Source organism: Crocodylus siamensis, chromosome 2 (genome assembly GCF_052110815.1).
Source record: "Crocodylus siamensis isolate JL-2025a chromosome 2, ASM5211081v1, whole genome shotgun sequence".
Classification (NCBI taxonomy): Eukaryota; Metazoa; Chordata; order Crocodylia; family Crocodylidae; genus Crocodylus; species Crocodylus siamensis.
Window position 1 is genome coordinate 94,634,276 of NC_143396.1, and position 22,442 is coordinate 94,656,717.

General features: G+C 41.6%; 1 protein-coding gene across 7 annotated transcripts in view; it reads right to left on the reverse strand.

Moving 5' to 3' along the window:
• SH3D19 (SH3 domain containing 19) overlaps positions 1–22,442 on the reverse strand; it is a 140,789-nt gene that overhangs the window by 45,566 nt on the left and 72,781 nt on the right. For 3 of the 7 annotated variants that reach the window (XM_090036379.1, XM_090036382.1, XM_090036381.1), the window contains exons 3-7: positions 21,510–21,550; positions 8,979–9,015; positions 3,151–3,298; positions 2,675–2,879; positions 680–1,675 (exon numbers count right to left, since the gene is read on the reverse strand). In XM_090036379.1, the coding sequence (XP_089892505.1) occupies positions 680–1,675; positions 2,675–2,879; positions 3,151–3,298; positions 8,979–9,015; positions 21,510–21,550 (1,427 nt within the window). Of the gene's footprint in view, positions 1–679; positions 1,676–2,674; positions 2,880–3,150; positions 3,299–8,978; positions 9,016–10,104; positions 10,146–21,509; positions 21,551–22,442 lie in introns of all 7 variants that reach the window. The other 4 variants (XM_090036383.1, XM_090036384.1, XM_090036380.1 and 1 more) reach the window with 2 other exon arrangements.

Consider the following 22,442-nt stretch of genomic DNA (forward strand, 5'->3'; position numbering starts at 1 on the left):
ATATCACAAAAAAGCCTCTCCTTTAAAAAAACTGGACACAAGCCCTTAACTGACTCATACATTCTAGTGTTTTTTGAGTGAAAACAGTAATTTCACATGGATGTATTAATTAAGAAACTTATAGTTGTATAAAAAACAGACACTATGTATGAAAAACAGCAAATGGGTAATAGCAAATGGGGCACACAATTTAAGTCTGTTTGGTTCCAATCTATGAAACCACAGTGGACACCGTTGCTTTTCTATTTGACATAATGAAAAATAAATATCTGTGTGTACACTACTGCCCATGAACAACGTACTATGAACCACAGGTGCCCAAATGCCAGGCCTAGATAGATTAGATAGCAAATGCCAAGATATCTCCAGTGCCCAGGAGGGACTGTGATACATTCTAGAAGAGGCAGTTAGAATATATTTGTTTTTTTGTATAATTTTTATTTTTCAAGCTATTAAGTTATAAATCCAGCTGGCATGTTCTCAGAATAACACAGCCCGGAAACCTCACTGGTCAGTTATTTGGGTCTCCAAGTCTAGGTAATTTCATGGGAAGCTTAACATAACAGGAACGATAGAATTCTACACACACCAATTTTTGCTGCTATGAATACACAACACAGGATTACATGTACCTAGATTATAATTTTGTTAATGTTCTTTCCTTATAAATTATGCTTACCTGCAGCTGCTTCAGAACTGATACATTCTTTACCTGCACTAACTGAACTAGGAGGCAAAACATCATCATCAAAACTAATTAGATCTCCTTCCCCGTCTGGTTTACTTTGCAAAGTAGGTGCTGGGACACTGGTTGCAGACAACTCTCCCACGGACTGAAAGGCTTTTGCTTGGGTATGTACAGACAGTCTGGGAACAGCAGAAACTGGTTTTAGTAAGGCTGAAGAAGAGTCAGGATTTTCTAAATAAAGTGACTTTTTAGGAACTAGTGGCCTTGGAGCAGGAACTGGGAATTTCTTCTGTCCATCATTCTCTGAAGCTGACCCAGTCCTTGCATGAAGCAAATCATTACTAGTACTCGTTACAAGGCTGGGCTTTGGTTTCTTTGGCAATTCAGGTTTGGTTATGACACTGCTCCCACTTTCTTGAGGCTGAGGGTGCAGCTCCCTGGAGACAGGTTTTGGTTTCCTTTCAGTCCATGAATCCCACTCTCCTGAAACCCTGTTTGCCCCTGGCTTTGGAGCCACTACTGGCTTCTTTGCAGCTACTGTAGGTCTGTGCGGAAAACACCTTGGGGCAATTTCTGGCTTTTTGGATAATCCTGAGGTATCAGTATTTGTTTGGGATTCAAAAACTTTGATTCTTGAAACAATACTATTTTGGTTTCTTTCTGTATTCATGCTGTCCAGCACCACGTGATTGTTCAAGCTATCATCCAAGAGAGACAGTTGCTGATCTGGGGAGACCTCCCTTTCAGCTCTAGGTTTGTTCACTCCTTCCCGATTGTCTTGTGCTTCACCTTGAGTAGCTTTGACTATAGGTTTAAGATTGCCTTTAGATCTTGGTTTTGGCACTGGACGTATCACAGTAGTTGGATTTTTTTGGCAATTCTGTTCTTCAGATGCTTCAAGGACAATTAGAGGAGTCTCATTTTCTGAAGGATTACTATTCAAGAAAGATGAGGAAGGTCTGGGAGGCTTGAGAGGACTTTGCACTGCTGACAGAAAATAAATAAAGTTTTCATGCTGTATTCTAATACATCTTAAAACACGCATTTAAGATACCTAATTTGGCCTAGCTAACTATTCTGGCTGCAAGCCCCCTAAGTGGTTTTGCTCAGAAATCTTTGTTGCTTGTATTACATTTGTGATTCTTCCTTATAAACAGGACAAAAATACCCTTCAAAAGGGAACTACTCACTTCTAAAAATGCATGAATCTGAAAGTTATGAATCCAAAATTACTTTGTTAAGGTTCATTTCAACAGACAAAGAAACATCAAAAGTCAAAATACACACACACAGGTTTCCCTCACCAACTGCTAGGGTTAGGTTCCTGAAGGTTCCTGTGGTTGGAAAACCGTGGTTGGCAAAACAAAAGGCTTATGGGAAAAATTGCAGGTGGCAGGCTGATGCGTGGCCACGGAAACCCATGGTTACTCAAAACTGTATACTGGGGTAGCCAAAATGATATATAGAATATTAAGCGTGGACACTTAAAAACATGGTTGGCGAGGGAAACCTGTATATCTACCTATCTATCTATCGAGAGAGAGACAGAGAGAGATATTTCACAAATCTGATGGTTTTCTAGCATGAAACAGAGGTTTTTGGCTAGAGCATGAAACAGTACTGTAACTTTCTAAATCCAGAGCGTACATGATTCAGTCGTGACCTACACCAACCCTGCTACACCAGGCTGATTTTGGACTTGTATAACCATGGCAATTACCAAGTACTGCTGAATTGGGCAAAGACTTGTAATGGTTTTGTGAAAGACGCCGACAGATATAACACAGCCCAGCATACTATAAAGAACAACAAGTTTTAGTTATGATTCAGTGTAATGTCAGGTCATCAGATTTTAGAAGTAACTATAACTTACAGCTAAACCTAGCCCCATAAATGAAATATTTTTATTTAACATACGTTTACTGTGATGTTTGTACAACATCCCCAGAATATAACTTATGAAGTCTCTGACAACAAAACACTTACCTGGAGCACTTTCAGAGTCACAGATAGTAGACAGGTTGTTTTTAACATTACTGTTTGACAAATGGCTGATTATTTCCTCTGGAAAGTCAGTTTGTGTAGCAGAAGTAGTGGTAGGTCTAGAAGCAGCAGTAGCATTATTATTATTTGTAGTATGAACTTGCACTTGGTTGATTTCTTTTATCACTTGCTCATAGGATGGTGGAAGCTACAAAACAGAGAAATAAAAATATTAACAAGTCCAAATACAAAGACTAAAAAAACTGTGTTATGAATTTGGATGTTTTACATCAACACATACAAATTTAAACCTCCCCCAAATCCCCCAAAACTGTTTTGTCTTTTTCATAGATGGTAACACATCAAGTTCTAGGGCACAATAAGGTCTGGTATTTTTGATGCTTTCAACTGAGCATCTTTTAAACTTTATACTAAAAATCAATTACATGTCTTTCATACATATACCTATATCAGCTCACCTCAGCTGGAACAAGCTCACTTGTCCTCCACTGGGCTTGGCAGGTAGTAGGTGGGAATCCTAATCCCTGTGGCGTGATATGACTTCCACCTGGAAACCAGGAAGATGGCCTGAGGGGTTCTGCAGCAACTATCGTAATCTCAGGACGTCTGAAAGAGGTGGGGGCAATGACTGAATAACAAGTTTTACAATGATGGCTTAAATATACTCTGAAAGAACATTAGTTTCTGAATAGTTAGAGCACAGACACGGAAGTCAAGACACCTGAGCTTCATTCATAATCCCTGCTCCTGCCCCTGCCCCACCTTCTGGGCACCAACAGGGTACTTATATGACTTCAAAATGACTCACTTCCCGGAATCATAGAAAAGTAGGGCTGGAAGGGACCCCAGGAAGTCATCTAGTCTAATTCCCTGCTTAAGTCAGGGTAATTCCTGCCTAAACCATCCCAGCCAAGCATCTGTCTATCCTGTTCTCAAAATATTCCAATGATAGAGATTCCACAACCTCACTGAATAGCCTGTTCCAATATTTAACTACTCTCATTATGAGAAAGTTCCTCCTGACATCCAACCCAAATTTTCCTTGCTATAATTCATAACTATTATTGCAGTAACAGGGAATAGTCTATCTCCATCCTCGTTATATATAACTTCATGCATTTGAAAGGTGTTATTAAATGCACACTCACTCTTCTCTTCTCCAAACTGAACAAACCGGGGTGGGGGGGAGGCAGTGTTAAGTTTTTTTCCTCATAAATGTTTCCAAGACCTCATTTTAGTTGCTCTACACTGGATTCTTCCTAAGTTCTCCACATCTTTCTTGAAGTAAGAGGCCCAAAACTAAGGCTTCACCAGTGCTGAACAGAATGAGAGAATTACTTTCCTTCATTTTGCCAGTGACACTTTTATTAATACAGTCTGATATTCAATTTTTAAACAAGGCTCTTTTTGGAAACAAGAGCACGCTGTTGGCTCATATTCAGCTTATGTCCCCTAGTCCTTTTCTTCAGTAGTAGAGCCTAGCCAGTCATTCCCCAATCTGTAATTGTGCTGCCCCACGTGCAGAACTTGGCACTTGTCCTTACTGCATTTCATGCAATTGACTTCAGACCATTTCTCCAATTTATCAGTCATTCTGAATCCTGACCCTGCCTTCTAAAGCATCTGTAACTTTGCTTGGTGTCATCTGCAAATTTTGTAAGTGTGCACTCAATCCCACCCTTGAAATCAGGCCTGTCCAATTTCTAAGCCCCTGAGGGGTTCACCAGCAGGATTTGCACCAAGTGAGATATGAGGGCACTTGTCCACGTGACACTTCTCTTATTTCCATGTTACATTTTTCCTGTGTCCATGTGACAAAAATCGCCATTAAGATAGCTAAATTGCATCTGTGAATCCATGTTATCAGCTGATTTTATTGTTTTAGATTTTTTTTCGTGGTACTTTAAACCACCACCTGCGTCACGGGGCTGCACATTGCAAAGATTCTCACCCCCTCCCCTTCCGGCTTCTCTGGGCACCCCCACAACTGCACCAGTCACTCCCCACCAGTTGCTGTACTGTATGGGCATGATCCCCCCTTTCCTCCCCCAAGGCAACCTAGACTCACCCTTAGCTCTGCCCCTGGAGTGGAGATAGGAAGGAGCAGCTGGAGGAGGGAGAGTTGCTGCTGCAACTGAAGCAACGGGAGGAGCACTGGCTGAGTACCTGCCTGGGGGCCACAACTTAACCCCTCACGGGCCGCATGCAATTCCTGGGCTGCCAGCTGGACAGCCCAGCTCCAAATCATTAATACATTTAAGCTTTCTGACTGTAGCATTCGGACCACTATTTAGCAAGGCACTTAAGAGCTTAACTAAGCAAAGGAGTTGCTTTACTGACTTAGAGTAGTCACAATCTTCAAGTTAGGATTCAGCTGAACTACTTTACTAGATAAGGCTCTCTGTCCCTCAGTTTGTTCCTTCAGTAAAATGGTAGAAAGTGCTTTGGGATCTTCTAACAAAGCCATTATTAGAGGCCATATATTATTAACTATTTTGTAGAAATAATGGAAACAATAAAACAGATTTTAGAAAAAATGTTGTTTACTAGAAATCTAGATAGTAGACTAAACAGAGTCCATTCCAGGATTAGGGTTATATATGCATAGTCTTTCGATCTCTTTAAGCCCAAAGTAAGAAAATATAAATGCAAAATTAATTTAATGATGTCTGGATGCCTGTGTGTGTCACAGCATTACAAGCAGAACTTGCAGAAAGCTGCAAGAAATTTTCTGTGAACATTAAGTCATTTTTTTAAATCAATTTGCTTCAGCTATACTGTTTGTGTTCATTTGCTGAAAGCATTCATAGACTGTATTTGAAGTAACATGAATATTCACAGAAAGCTAATTTCAAGGCTTCACAGAAGAGTGCTCATGTTAGACGTTTCTGTATAGCTATCCAATCAGGGAGCAGTAGACACCAAAAGATTCATGTGATCATTCACAACTAACCACAGTATAAATAACACTAATACAAGCTGCAGAATATAATCACGTTCCCTAACAAGAGGGATGTGTTCCAATCCACCTGTGCTCAGATGCAGAATTGCACATTGGGTATCAGTTTTCAGGCTGCAATTTGTGGAACATCAGTGACTGACTGTTCTGTTGAATAGCTATTAATAGGTCCAGCATGCATTAACTTCTCCAGTCCCTTTTTTGAATTAACTATACTGTCTGACTCTACAACCTCCTGTGGCAATAAGTTCCACAAGTTAACTATGGGTTCCATAAAAATGTAATTTATCTTGGTAGTTTAAAAACTGTTTCCTACAAATTTCAGTGGCTACTCACTACTTCCAGTATTCTGACACTTTGTCTACACCAGGGGTGGGCAAAATACAGCCCATGGGCTGGATCTGGCCCACCAAGCACTTTCATCTGGCCTACGGGGGCTCCCCAACAAATTGTAGCTCCTTTAAACGTACCCTATTGCCTGGCTCCCACCCTCGTGGGCAGATGGGCCCAACTTGCCAGCGTGCTACTTCTGTTTAGGGCTGCTGCTGCTGCAGCCCCCCAGGACCTGCTCGCTTTCCCAGTCTCCTGCTGGCTCTGGGCAACAGGTAAGGAAGCAGTGGGGGTGGGACTGTAGCTGGGAGGAAGCCTGGAGTATGGAACTGGAGCTGGCAACAGAGTGGAGACTGTGCCTAGGGGGACAGGGGGCGGTGGCAGTGCAGAGCTGGGGTGGGCAGCATGTGAGGGAAAGTAGGGGGTAAGGGGGGGCCCCCACACTCCCCCCATGACACGCAGCCCTGGCAGACAGTGGCAGCGGGAGCAGCAACAGGCGGGGAGCTCAGGGTCCAGGTGCTGGCGGGGCACGGCTCGGGTCAGCACTGCACATCGCAGAGAGAAGCGCAGCCTCCCCCCGGCTGTCTGTATTGCCAGCGCTCCCTGCCACTCATGTGCAGCCTCTGGACTCACACAGCAAGGAGAGAAGCCCCACATGCTGGAGCCACGTACCTTCCCGGCCGGGGCTGCACAGCACCAGAAAGAAGCTTCAGGCTCTTGAGCTAGCCGCCTTCCCTGCCCTGCAGCAGAAGGCGGCTGGGGCTTCTCTCCCAGCTTCCCTTGCCTGGCAGCCAGCTCCAGCATCTGAAGCTTCTCTCTGGTGCTGCGCAGCCCCGGGAGGGAAGGCACCTGGCTCCACCATTTGGGACTTCCCTCTCTACTGTGCAAGTGCAGGGGCTGCATGTGACTGACAGGGAGTGCCGGTGATACAGACAGCTGGGGGGAGGCTGCACTCCTCGCTGCAATGTACAACACTGGCCGGAGACATGCCCTGCCGGTGCCTGCGCCGAGTGCCCCACCTGTTGCTGTACCATAGGGGGAGTGTAGGGGGTCCCCACACCCCCCCAACCTCCCTCACACCTGTACCCTGCCCCCACAACCCCCCACATATAACAACCCCACAACATACCCCATGCCCCCCACACATAGCCACACCCCTTACAACCACCCCACATCCTACCACACCCCCCACCCCACCACACACACCACAATATACAAACTGAAGAATTTATTTTTGAGTTATTATGCAATCACCTCTATATATATATTATGTAAACACAAATCATGACAAAAATACTTTTTGTAATAAAATTAAAATGTTATAGTAGGAGTTTGACTTTTAGTGTAGAATTTGGTGTTTTTCTGCTTCTAAGATGGCAACCCCCCCTCCCCAAAGGAGTATTTCTGGGCAGTAAGGAGAAGGACTTCTGGTGGCAATGGTTAGGGGATGGCACTTCCGGTTCCAAGATGGCAACAAGGGGCCAGGGCAACTGTCAAGGGATAGGGCTACTTATGAAGGTCACCAAAACTCATTAAGCAGCCCTCCACCTGAAATAATTGCCCACCCCTGGTCTATACCCTTCATAATTTTATACACCTCTATCATATCCCCCTCATCCATCTCCTTTCCAAACTGAAGAGTCTTAGCCTTTTTAATCTCTCCAGGCTATTCGACTGCTCCATCTCTGTGATTATCTTGGCTGCCCTTCTCTGTACTTTTTCTAATTCTATTACACACTTTTTGAAATGGGAGACCAGAACTGAACACAGTATTCAAGATGTGGGTACACCATGTATTTGTATAGTGCCATGATGTTGTCATCCATTTTCATAGACATTAGGGCTGGAAAGGACCTCGGGAGATCATCAAGTCCAGCCCCCTGCTCCAAGGGGAGGAAGTCACTTCTTGTAATGATGCCCAATATTTGTCTTTTTTGGTTGCTGCTGAATATTCAGCTGACATTTTGAGGGATCTAGAAGGACTCCAAGGTCTCTTTCCTGAGTCATAACAGCTAGTTCAGATCGCAGCACTGAATGTGTCGAATTGATTTTTTTTCCCCTATGCACATTATATTGCATTTGTCAACACTAAAGTTCACCTGACATTTTTTTTTGCCCACTCATTTAGCTTGGCAAGATCTTTCTTCTACAGTTCCTCTTCATCATTTTGAGATTTGAAAACCCAGAATAATTTAGTATCATCTGCAAACTCGAAGATTTTACTGTGTACCACCATTTCCAAGTCATTGAGGAAAATGCTGAACAAAATACTGGTCCCACCACAGTTCTTTGTGGGAACCCACTTCTAACCTCTTGCTTTCCTGAACAGTGGCCATTTAACTCTACCCTTTGTTTCCTGTCTTTTAACTAGCTCTCAATCTAAAGTACTAGAAGGGGTGCGTGATCTACAATTTCTCTCTATTTTGAAGCTGTCTGTAGAATAAAAAGCTTGAAAAATACATCAGCAGATTATTGAATTTTGTGCCTTGCTTAGCCACTGTTGGACGCTGAATTATCCAATCTGAGGGAGCATCCAGTACAGAAGCTCAATAGCCTAGTGTACCCTAGTAGAAAAATGGTGCCATATATATTTTTTCAATACGGCATTTTAAAAAGCATCAGCAGGGCAAGACTGCTCCCCTACTCCACAAGTTAGGACAGGAAAACTGTGACCTCCTCCTTCCCCTGTAAAAATTGGGAGAGATGTCTATGTGTATACTTTTCATATGAAATGTTCCCACCCAAATGGGGCAATGAGAAGGAAATAGGGTTCCAAAATAGTTTTCAAAAACTAACAAAACAAAAAGACAACACTCCCCAATCTTTTTAAATGCCTGTGATTTTTAAGCCAAACCTATTATTTTGTTTTGTTCTAGTCATCAGTGTTTTAAGACAAAGAAACAGAAAGGAAAACCATAAGAGAAAGCCATGAGAAACAACCTCTAACCCAAATACAAGAAAAACATGTGTTTGTAATACAAATGACTTATGTCATACCTTCTCTCTCTCTGCTGCTCAGAACCAGTCCGAGAAGCTGTTAAAAAAGAGCAAAAAATAAGAGTTAATATGGACACTTACAGCTACAAAATGAAGAAACCAATAGCAAAATGCTTACCAAAGCCATCATAAAAATAACTGATTATGGATCAAATGTAATCATAAACTAGACATTCTAAAAGTGGCCATAGATAAATAAAAATTATTTGTATTAAAAGGGAAAGTTTCCAATAGCTGAAGCCATTCTTCAGCAATGTTTATATTAACTTAAAACATACTGGGCTTTAATAATCTCTTAGGGTATGATGTGTGACTCCAAAAACAACTTGAAGGGAGAAACCTCCAAAACTGTTCTATCACAATATTAAACACACATCATTAAGCTTAAAACAACAAAAAGGCTATAAACTAACAAAAGCAAAAGTATGTTCAGGGACATACTTTTATGGCTTTCTTATTTTTCAGATATTTATGAATTACGAACAGCATGACAAATCTTAACTTTGTCCTACTTGGCCTTTGTCAGTTTCTTTCCTAGGCCTGATTTTTTTTAACTTACTTTAAAACAACAAATACAATGTTTTTTAATTTTTTGTGTTTTGGACTAATGGCAGGGGTTTAAAAAGATACAAGTTGTTTTACCCAATGAGCTATTTCGGTTTGTTAGGTGTACTAGACATTTGCTTAATATTTCCTATTAAAAAGTTATTCCACTTATTCAATGTCTACTTTTCAGAGCATACATTTTTAAGTATTTAATTAATCAAATTTAAAGAAAAAAACTTGACCATTCAGTGGCTAAGTTAGGTAACTTCCATTTTTACATCCACTGCATTTTGAATTCCACAACACAATTAAATCTCCATTTTAACGTAAACACAAAATCTCCTTTTTATCATATGTATATTCAAATAATTTTTAATGGCCACTTTAGCTTTATTTAATTTGATTTATTGGAATAAAAAAAAAAAAGAAGATGAGAAGTTAGCCTCTGGAGAAATCTTTGCATAGCAAGCATTTTTTTGGAAGATGTGAGGAATTATTGTGCTAAAGCTGACAACTGCCCACAGATTCATAGTTGTAATCACCACTTGGAAAAGATGGCACAGTTGGGTCACAAACATACCTCTTCCACGTAGCATTTTTGATGTGCACTATTCATGAGTGCTAAAGGAAAAAAAGAAGGAGTTACAGCAGAGGAAGAGCGTGAAGGAAGAAAAATAACTAACCAAGTTCCTGATATGCCAATAGCCAAGATCAGCTGGGTGTGCATTGTTAGTCATACAAGGATAGTGCAGATTCTAGTTTAGCAAAGGAACAGTCAAATTACAGTTTGTTTAAAAAAAATCAAACCTAATGGAACTAGACTTCATTTCTAGTACTGGAGCAAACAACAGCAGATTACATATTGCCCTGAAGAAGGAAAGGACAACTGTATTACCTTTTTTGTTTTCAGCTGAAAAAGCAGTCCAATTTGAAATGTTTTGTGATCTTTTTAAGGAAAATTTTTCATGTCCCAAGTCAAATCATCCAAATCAATTCCAAATCCATGAGTCATTCGAGAACCAACTATGGCCATACTATTGGCAAACATCCTCCACTCCCGCCTGGGGCTTCAGACTCTTTCAAATCCATTGGCAGACATCCTACATGCAGGCCCAAGGCTGAAAGCTTGGGGTTTGGATGCTCCCGAGTTTGGCTTGCCCTTGGCCGGATGGCCACAGAAGGAAGTTAGGGAGAAGTCTCCCATTTCCATAAAGTTGGCGTGTAGCCAAGATCTTTTCACTGGAAGCTGGCCAGTGGGAAGCTAACTATGAGGCTCACATAGGGAGTCCTGTCCGCAAGCAGACAAGGGTGCACCCCTCCACTACTCAGTACCATTTTAACTGCATTACCTTGTCAGGGTATTTCCACCATCGTGATCATGGCATTCCCCTGCCAGGTAATTATTTGAATGTATATATTAATATTTAGGAAGTGCTTTAGTGTCTAGACCACCTTATCTTCTTTCTTTAATCAACACATGCAATACAAGATTTGCACACTGGGGGAGAAGTAGAAGCCTGACCCATCTCCTAAAAAGCTGGATCAAATTCTTAGGTAATTTGCAACCCTTCTCATTCCCAGTAAGAGAACTACCCTGAGCATCTTGTCCTTTACTCACACAGGCAACAAAAACACATTCCCCTTCTTAGCTTTATCTTCCAACCAGAACAGAGAGACCTCTCTCTTCAACCCATCAGCAAACAGGCTGAACATCTGACCCTGACATGCTCCCAACTGGCTACTTACAAAGTCAAGGCCAAATATTCAAAGTCCTCCCTGAGATCCACCTCAGCTTCCTGAGTGACAACTTTTCCCTGTCTAACCAAGAATCCACCTGATATGAGACAAGCAACCAAAATGGGAGGATCCCAAATGAAGGAGACAGATCTCTGATGACCTCTGCAGCTAACAAAAAAAAAGGAGAACCAGATATCTCAGACCATTCTAGAGCAAATTAAACTCTTTCAAAAGATCTCACAAATTGAGGTAACCCCACCCACTCAATATAAAGCACCACCTCTTCAAGTTTACTCTATTATGCAAAGGAGGAAGAGACTGGCAATTATGTGTTAATCTTAATTACTTGGGAGCACTGCAGATTTTACAGTGATAAAGATGGTAATACATTTTTGGAGTTGAACAGATGTTAATGAAAATGAAATTCCTTTTCTAAGTGTCTCAACTTTCAGTCTTATAACCCTTGTGAATTCATTATTTTGATATTTTAGAAGCAACCAGAGACATCTAGGGTAGACAAGACTTGGATTTCTAACAGAAAAACCTAACAGGATTTTTTTAACAACAAAGAATTTATTTCAGGTCTCTCAGACCAGCCTTATAGTAGGAAAATGGCACAAGTTTTTCCTTTGTGGGGCACCTTTAAGAGTGTCCTTCTATTTTTGTCCTTACATATTCAATTTGCACATTACAAATGTTGGCATTTTTACGTTCAAAACAGCATGCTTTTTCATCGGGAAATAAATGAGAACATAATTCTTTCCATCCCATGTCGCATATTTCCAGGTAAAATGTTTGCCTCCTTTATTTCAGCTCAGTCGTCCACTACTACAGAAGTGTTGACACGTTCATGGATATATATTTAGAAGTAGTAGACAAATAAAAACTTGATACATTGTGGTTAGTGGAGAAAAATGAGTAGTCCTTTGTCCATTCTCACTTCATTACTCTTAAGAAAAACAAGATTATGTTTTACCTGGAACAGCAACAGGTGCAAGTGTGTGTTCTTATATATTTTAAATATTAATTCTGAACCAAAAAAATAAAATCTACAGCTCACAGGTTTCTTTTCTGAAACCAGAATTTTTAAATAGCTTTCAATTCTATGTGCTGTGGTAAAATGGTATTCTGTTCTGGCAGGCTAAAAAAATACTTTGGTTTTAATTTCTGGATTTCTTCATCCTGTTCTTTCCCCTTTAGAGACTGTATTGTTCTAACAGAGTTCAGTTTTGTTCCTTTTGAGTATGAGAGACATAAGGAACATATCATTTTTGGGGATAAGGGGAAGGCAGGCTATATAGATACGTTTTACAATAGGGCCTAAGCAATCACACTGCAAAATTTCTAGCCTGTATGATAGAACATCAAGTAGTAAATCAGGTCTGACAAGCACTTTAGATCTTGAAACCAGTCAGGGTCAGCACGTAAAGCTCTTTAGGGAAGGACTACATCTACCTCTAAATTTGTTCAGAGCTCTACTCAGATTTTCCGTCCAGCTGGAGCACTGAGCACTTCCAGAGTATAAACACTGCATATTCCCACTAACTTGCAATTTGTTTCTGTTCCACTGCTAAATCAATATGAAACTATGAACTGGCTTTAGCAACCCCACGGTCTTTACGAATTAATTTATTTTTTAATTAGAGATTGGAAATTTGCACACAAACATTACCAAACTGGCAGGAAGTACAGGCCCAGAACGCACAGCTCAGGTTTATGTTTTTCACCTTGTTCAGTCCTAACAAATAGTTGCAGTAGATGAGTTCTGTCAATTAAATCCTTCAGAAACCTTACATAAATGTGATGTTAATGGATTTTAAAGTAACATTAATCGTTTTAAACAACAAGGATGAGGGCTAATATTTCCACCTGTAGTTTCATGAAGCTCTCTCACCAGTATGTCAGATATTCCTGCCATCAAATCCTGTTTTTTTAAATGCAGTACACTGGATTTACTAAGAAATTACTCTTGTCACTGGATATCAGCCTATAGACTTCATCACTGTAGTATTCAAGTACCTCTGGAGTAAATTGGGGGAGTCAATAGAATATATGTGTGAGATGGAGCAGCTTGTGGTTCATGTAATTCTGAATTTATACTGTGTCTGGGAGAACAGCTTATGATGGGAAATCCAGGTTGCAAAGATACTTAGTATGCACTAAACTAAACAAGAGAGAGTAGCACTGATTTCACAAAACGTCTTACTGGACAATTTTTGTAAAGCTAGAGGTCGGGGTAATTGGAAACTTTATTGTTGCAGAGTACTTTAGAATCTGAGGGCTGAAGCTGATTTTCTGAAGAAATGAGCTTCATTACTGCAAAGCAAAGCACTGTATGCAACCCTAGGGAACAACAGAACCAACTTCTGGTTAAGTCTGCATTTATATTAACTGACGCTGAACTGTAACTGTGTGTCTATGAAAGACAGACAATAGAATGCTAAATATTTGTAGGTGCAATCTTGACATACCATATTTACTCAAATAGAAGACAATCTTGACTATACGACAACCATCCAATAAACAGACACTATATATGGAAAATTTATAAATTTGTTATAATTTTCCAGGTATAGAATCTAATTATTGGAGGTTCACCTTAAATTTGTACTCCCCCTCCCACTCCCCATATAGCAGCAAAAATAAATCTGAAGGGTCAAGTAGTCCCTTTGCTTTATACTTCTCTCCAACATTTTCCCCTGAAAGTCCATTCCCTTTCTCCTTACTGTTGGACCCTGCATTCCCTGAGCACACGCAACTAAGGAGCAAATTTCAAAACAATAACCTTGAAATTAAATATGAATGTAGTACTTTGCATATAGAACCCATGCACTTACTTTACCCAGAATCTATGTACATTATCTTTTTTTTAATCTACTACAAGGTCTAGCAGATATTCCAGAAACACACTTTTGAGCAGCACTTTGGAGCAAAGTATGCATGATATTAGTTTAAAACCAAAGGTTCATGATTTACCATATAATCCATTGGACTGGTCCCCACCGGAGTCAATAGCACTTCAAACCATGGTGACCCCACAGCTCAGCACTGCTAGGTATGTGTGTATGTTCCAGATACTTTCCCTTTCCCCTCCCTGCAAAGGAGCCATGTGCTAATTAGCTCCCAGCTCATGACTGGAACTGGGTATTCTTGTCACAAGTCCTGGTATGCTCCAAAAATTTACATGAGATGGGGTGCAGGGCAACCTGATCCAGCTCCACCTTATGGAGGGCAGGGCCACACTAATCATATGCAACAGGCTGACAGCCAACACAGGGATTCTGGGTGAATTGTTTCAGGCCCTTTTTCATGATGTTTGCCAGATATTTAAGGCTGGTATAGAAATAGGAATATTGGAAATGGGAAAGAAAGGCACAGCTCAGCTGTGGGAGTGAAGAGGAAGTAAAAATGCTTGTAATGTTGTGGGTCACCATGATGTAAAAATAGTCAGCACTGAGGTGATCTGCATTTAATGGGCACTACCATATATCTTATTTAGATGGGGTGCACTAACTTTTTTTGTGGTATGTTTGTCCCATGTGGGCCATGTGTTTTATGGTTGCTTTTGCAAAAAAAAAGTATTTTATAGTTGTGCTTAGGGTTGGCTATATTTAAATCAACTTTATAATTGGCTTCCATTTTTGTCCATATGCTGCTTCTGGCAGCAATTTAATGACAGGCATTACATTTAGTGAGGTTTCCACGTGTGCAGATGAGGGGCATTCCCCCCCAGTGCTGATTTAGAGAAAAATCTCATCATGTATTAGAGTAACTATGTATGAATGCCAGAGTCTAACCCTGAAGAGCACTAGAAGTGTTAAAATGAATTCAATCAAAGTACTTCTTGTCGAATCACTGTAGAAATAGCAGATACTGCTCTGGTGGATAAACTAAGCTACAAAAGTAAGAATCCAAGAGCTCAAGATACCATATATATACCTGCTACCCCCAAAAAAATGAGCCAACTCCTAACTCAGTTAATTATAGACTTGACCACATATATTCCTGCTAGTCATGCACTTTCCTCATCCTCTTCAGAGAAGAGTGTCAGCATGAGAGAGCTAAGAAACCCATTGTATTTAATGCAGCAATTCTCAACCAGGGTGCCATGGCACCATGATGTTAGAGCACTGTTAGATGTGCAAAGGTGAACCAAGAGACTTCAAAAAGGAATCCATAGTATCAAAAACATTCTACCTGTTCTGGTTTTCTGAATTCTTTGCTACAGAAGAATTGCTTTTTTATTTTTCTGTAGTCAAAAAACAAATGAAAACTAAACTGGCATTTTCTGAGAAGTGCCTCAAGTCTAAAAAGGTTAAGAAATACTACTCTAATACAACTCCCTTCCCCCTCAACTCATTTTCTGGCTCAGAACAGGACATCAGTGAAGCAAGCCACAGAACTTTGTCTAGTGCAGGTGTTGCTGTATCTTGCTCCTGTAAACTCTCTGACAAGGTTACGAATCACTGACTTAAAGGGCTAGTATCTAGAAAAGTTAAAATGGAAATTTTCAAGTCTTAGTTATGTCATACACTGCTTTTTGTTTAGGCAGAAAGACACTGCAGCTAGCCATATCTCTTTATGGTTCATACTATATTGTTTAATTTTTCCTCATATAAATACTGAATGAATTACTCATTAATCATTAGCTCTACTGTATGAATAGCAAGAGGGAATGATTGATCCTCTGGATCATGGTGTATATGAAAAAGGTCTACGACCATCACACCAAGATCTTTTGATGCATACACCTAGGCAAGAGTATGGAGGAATGGAGGCTGCCCAGAACCTACCATCCCCCCTTTAGACCACTGAGACAGAATCTAAAGGCCAGACTTAGTCCAAATGTTTAGTGCCTCAATGGTTGTAGTTTCTGCTAAAGAGCAACAGATAAGAACTGCTGCTGACTGTCTAACACCTCTGTGAAGGCAAGTTTCTGTCAGGGTGACATCCCATAGCCTTTTTGCAATCAAGGAATACCCACAAGGCAGTGGAGCTAGGGTTTTGAGGTGCTCTATACTCACATACTCTGGAGGCTGCAACATTATGGCATTTTATATGAGCTTACCTGCCACAAGTAGCTTCACCACATTGCCACCAGACCCTCCCGTGAGATACAGTTTACAGTCACATCCAGAACTAGTATTTATATATAGTAGATACCTGTTATATGCAGTTTCCCCACCTCTACACACACAAAATTATGCAAATAAAACTATGCCAATAAACAGATATGTGTGGGGGGAAAGAGATCAGAAATGAGTAGTCTAAGGTCTGGTCATAATGTCACTTCACTGAAATTTGCTCCACACTTTTTATTTTTGGTCAGGTATTAAAGACTTGCTAGCAAATAGATGCAAGAATATGGCACCTGCTGATCAATCACACCTTATGCCCATTGGGCCCTTACACTTGACCACATATATGTGAATAATAATAAGAAAATCCCACATGCAACTAATCTGATCTCCTTTTAGGCATGCCACTAAATAAATCATCTAAGATGGCTTATATGGTAGTTAATGACAGGAAACATCAATATATCTTTAAAAAGTAAAATGTGCTTAAAAATAAAAAGAAGCCATATGTAACCATTCACCAGATCAAACAAATGATTCATTACCTGAAAGAGATTTCCACTCATAACAGGCAATTTTGGCATTCTTCAATTATTTGACCCTTGGCTTTCTTTTTCTAGTTTCAGCTTACGGAAATATGCTAAAAGCTTATATACAAATATCCGGCCAACACTTAACTGAATAGCTAGCCAATGTGTCTGACCTCTGAAAAAGCATACAAATAACTGAAATATGTAAATAATCAATATGTGATAAAGTACTGTATTATAGTAGCTGAAGACCCCAACCAGATCTGGGGCCCCTTTATGCTGAACTTATAAATATCTACAGCTCTAAACAGCCCTGACTTCATTAAAAGATGATAAAGCAATTATTAAGTTTGGGAATTGGTGGCAAAGACAAGGAGGAAACCAGGGGTTGTACCCTTTACTATTATTTCTCCATTCTGACTTCATGACATTCTAGGTTTATTAAGGCATTCTGCAGGGCTGTCAAACAACTTGCAATTAAATATTTCCATCTCCCCAGGTAGGTTATAACTAGGAGCCATATTTCCTAGCTGCTTATAAGGCTGTGTGAAATGGCTCTGTCTCATTCAGCTGTTTCAAAGGACAGTGATTCATTTTGGTGTTTCAGATCATTGTTCCACTTCAATCTAGCCAAATCTGTTTCAGAGTTTCAACGCTGTTTCTGCGCTGACTCGGATCATCTGGGGAGAGGCAGGCAGATGGGCGACTGAAGGTTCTGTCACAGCTCCTCTGGTTGTACCTGCCTCTGTCCCAGAGGGCAGAGCCGCGGGAGAAGCCCCCATGGCTGCCCTGCCCAGCCCCATCCCCCGCCCAGTCCCAGGCTCCCGGCACTAAGGAAAAAAAAAAAAAGCTATGCACTCACTGGTTGCAGCCATGCTGCACCCACGCCATGAGGCAGCTGCCACATGGGTGCCAGGAGGGAGGGGCATCCCCACTGCCCCTGACTGTGTGGAAGGCTCTTGTCACAAACCCTCAGAGGCCCTGATCGCTGCTGCTACAGCTGGTGAGTGCGGGGCATTTTTTTAAACATTTTTTTTAAAGTGCCAGGAGGCTGAGGCCAAGTGGGGGATGGGCAGGGCAGCCAAGGGGGCTTCTCCCACAGCTCTTCTGGCTGTGCCTGCTTCAGCCCTGGTGGCAGGAGCCACAGGAGAAGCCCCCATGGCTGTCCTGTCCGGCCCTTGCCTGGCCCCAGCCTCCCAGCACTTTAAAAGAAGGACTATGGGGCTGTGCTGGACAATTCCTGGGGGGTGCCTCCAAAACATTTCTGAAACTTTTTGGATAGTTTTGTATTTTTTCAGAAATGTTTTGGATTCAGAGTTTCGGGTGCCAAAATGAGCCGAAACACCTCCAAAATGAAACGCTTTCTGAAATTTCACACAGCCCCAATGGCTCCCCCTTCTCCTGCTATAAATAGAAAGCATGCACAAATGAGTGCAAGCTGGAGCGTGAGCAGGCACTCGTGGCTTCAATCCCTTTTAACTGCTATGCTTGGGTTACAGCAACTGAAACCTTGCAAACATGGGTCTTTGTAAATAAAAGACACTGAGAAGCTGAGATTAAAACAAAACAAGACATGTTTCTACCATTATTAAAGAAATATACTGTTGCAGCAAAGACTGTACGTTTCTGAAATTAAGGATAAAATAAGCTGGGATATGTTCAGAAATAGAGCTTTTCTTTAGGCCCATCTGTGATAACTGGTCTGCATGGAATTATGATGTATTCCATGCATATTCCATTTTGATACGTATAAGTTCTGTTTTTCATACCTCTTTTTAATCATGGAATGTGTGTCTCTAGTTTGAATAAGTCCCATGATGTTAATGTCTTGATCACAGTTATTTATTATATGTGACATGGTAGCAGCCATGGCTCACTGGACTAGACTTTTTTTTGTTCACCTAGCTGTTCATTAAGAGAATGCATATTCTCTTAGTATAGAATATAGACGTATCTTTATATCTTTAGGATTCACAAAATGGTAGACATTCACTGGGTACTGATCTTGTGATTTTTTTTTTATTTAAGGCAGGGGTGCTTAACCTCTGGCCCGCAAGCCAAATGCAGCCCACAGAGTACTGAAATCTGGCCCACCACACTGTCACCCCTCTCTGCTGCCAAAATCCAAAGTCCTATGGGATGGGTCAGAATTGGGCCACAACCCTTCCTATACACAGCCAGATCAGACTAGCTCATGCCCCCTTCCCTTCACATAGTCAGGGTGGGGCCAGGCTGCATGCCTTCTACCTGTGGGGCCACGTCATGTCTCCTATCCCTGTGCAGCTGGTTTGGGGCTGCCCCATGCCGCCTTTTCCATTCCACGGGGTCAGGCCATGTTTTTTTCCCTCCTCCCAGGTTGGGGCTAGGTCATGCCCCCTTCCTTCTGCAGGGAGGGACCATGTCCCCTCCCTCTGCACAGCTGATTCAAGGTTGGGCCATGCTTCCATTTCCCCTGCCATGGGGATGGGCTACTCCTCTTTCTCACCTGCCCAGGTAGGTTGGGGCCAAGCCATGCCCCCTTCCCTCTTAAGGTATGATCAAGGCTGGTAATGACCCTTCCCCTTCCCTCTCCCACTCCCTGCAGGGCCAGGCTGGTTTGGGCAAGCCCGTTTCCCCATGCAGCTGAATCAGGACCAGGCTGATCCCCTCCCTCCATAGCTGAATGAAGCCCCAGTTGCCAGATTGGGTCCACCAGCTGGATCTAGCCCATGGAGGGATCACGCATTACTCATCTGGCCTGCTGGACTAAAAGGGTGAGAACCACTGGTTGAAGGCATGAGACTGGGGCCCAGGCAATCTGGATTAAATTCTGGGCTCTGCCACACATTCTTTGTGACTTGTGACAGATGATTTACTCTATCTCCCAACTTCCCATTTGTGAGATGGGAATAATAATGGTAGCAAGTAGCGTACACAAGATGCTGAATTTTAAACATAGCATTACATATGTGTTTTGAGTACTGCTTGTGGTGCCTCTCACTATTTCAAGTCCAGTCCACATGAGGGATTGCATAGTTGCTAATACTGGGAGTAACGGATCAGGGAAAGTGACTGTGTTGAGCTTAGAAGAGGTTTTTGCCTTCTTCTGTAGAAGGGAGCATGGCCTTCTATCTGGGAACTTTTACAGAAGCAGGACATAGCTGCAATACTTCCCCTACCTCACTTGTTGCAGATTACTGTGTTATGTCTTGTGTTATGTTGTGGTTGATGTTAGTTTTACTAAGGCTAAGTACTGACAGTCAAAAAGCCCAATGCTGAATTGATTTGATCTTCACAAGTTAGCGTAAACTGTGTAGATTGAACCAATAAGCAAGTGAATACACATTCACATTTGATTTTGGAAATGCAGCCATATGCCTGCAGTCACCCAGGTTAGAAGCTGGAGGCCATTAGATCATACCTCCCTGTTTGGCTTGAGCAGACAGAGCCCACTCTGAGAGGGGAAAGTTTGCAGGGGAGGTGCAAAGCATCCTGGGATGCTGGGGGACTGTGAGTTAACCTGAATTGGGAGGGGATCTGGGACAGAAATTTAATAAACCAATTTAACTTGAATTAGTTAAGTCTGATACTACATCCATTCAGGTTTATCTTAAACCAGGTTTGGCCATTTTGAAAGCAGTTTATGTGCAATGAACTTCTGTTGTGTTACAGATTTGAGCCAGTTTCCAATCACTTATACCAGTTTACGTGTAATTTGTCCCTAGCCTAAATGGTTAGATTATGGATTTCTAAAGGATAGGGATGATCCTGCCTCAGGCAGTGAGTTGAATTAGATAACCTCTGGTGGTTCCTTCCAGCCATGGGTGACTGGTGCAGCCTTAGTCAGGATGGGCACATGCTCCCAAGCGACCAGTCAGCGACTGGGGGGGATCCATCCCCCCACGGCCGATCGCAAGGCGGCTGATCACTGCAGCCGCTTCCGGGAGTGCAATGGTGCTCCACTTCCCGACTGGCGCTTGCAGAGGGCACACTGGTGCTCCTGCCTGTCCCCCCTGCCCAACGCCTAAGCTGTGAGCACAGCCTGTCAGTGGGTACACCAATGATCTCAGGGGATGCACGTGCACCCCTCTGCACCCCCTACACATCGCCACTGCTTCCAGCCCTACTTCTCTATGATTCTACATTAGTATTTACACCATGAATCTTTACAAAATCCCACTCTTGGATAACGGGCAACAAACAAGAAATACAAATAGAGGAAGTCAGGGTTTTGAAAGTCTGGATGAAGTAAATATCTGTCAAGAAATATGGGTAAGAGGTGATTACAAACTACATAAATGGAATGAACAGGACATTCATCCAAGACTTACAAAACAGAATTTCTACTCCAAAATGAAGTCATGTGCATGGGCCCTATCTTGCTACCACTGAGGTCAATGGAAGTTCTGCTACTGACTTCACTGAGTACAAGATGAACCCCTGTATGACAAAGTTTAAACTGGGAAACTTCAACCTATGTTCTTCAGACCCTCCGACACATCCAGTTCAGCACTAATGTACACAAGAAAAATGTTAGTGTTGTGCAACAAGAAAAAGCTCATGAGCAAACAAAAGAGATGATCCAATTTTGAGGAAAAAACCAAAAAAACCAAAAACCCAACAGTTTGGAAAATATAACCAATAGTAGACAAAAGACTTACTTCTCTTGATTGCTGCCTTAATAGATGACAGGGGTCCTTGGCTTGAAAAAGAAAAAGTAAAAAAAAAAATTATAACTACACCAGTAACCCACAAGAGAAAAAACAAGTAGACCACATCATATAGAGCTTCACTGCCAAGTGGAAGAAAGCTGACACATACAAACATACACCACAACACCTGTTGTCTCTTACTAAAATAAAAAGGGCAGGTTTGCATTTTATGGCCAAATTCATTTTTCTCCACATTTATTGTGGTACAGAAGTTTGTCCCACACTGCTGAAGAATCCACCCATATCCAACCCTTCCTAATGAAAACCAAGACACAACTTTACATTTAACATCATCAAAAACACTAAGCTGATTTTCTTCCAACTATTATGTTCTCTGAATGTGTGCTGAAGTTCACATTCTGTTGCATGTCTGATTGGAAACCTTGGAAGACAGCCATTGTGCACATATCAACAGATTACTTAGTATTTTATAGCTGGACATTCTTGTGAATAAATTTGCATGCAGTAAGCACTCATAGGTCTTCTGCTAATTATTTTCAACAGCTACTGTAAAAACTTTTGAAAATAATTTATTCAGTTGGGTTTGTAGGTTTCCGTGATAACCTGAGAGGAAAAAAAATCCTATGTGACTGGAGGTTTGTTCATGTGTTCAAGACTGAACAAATCTATTTCCTTTTGCTAAGTTTTCTTAGCAGGGATGAGGCTTCTGAAATTTATTTTTCAACAATCTTAATTACCGTATTTTTGTGCATATAGTTCGCAGGCTATGTAAGTTTTTACAAACATGATGGATGGGTGCAGGCTATACAAGGATGTGGGCTATTCAGAGTCTTTAGAACAGTCTTTAAGTGGTGCTAATTGCTGTAAGGGAGGGGAGGGATGAGGAGCTGTCCCTCCCCCCTCCCCGCTTACAGCTCATCC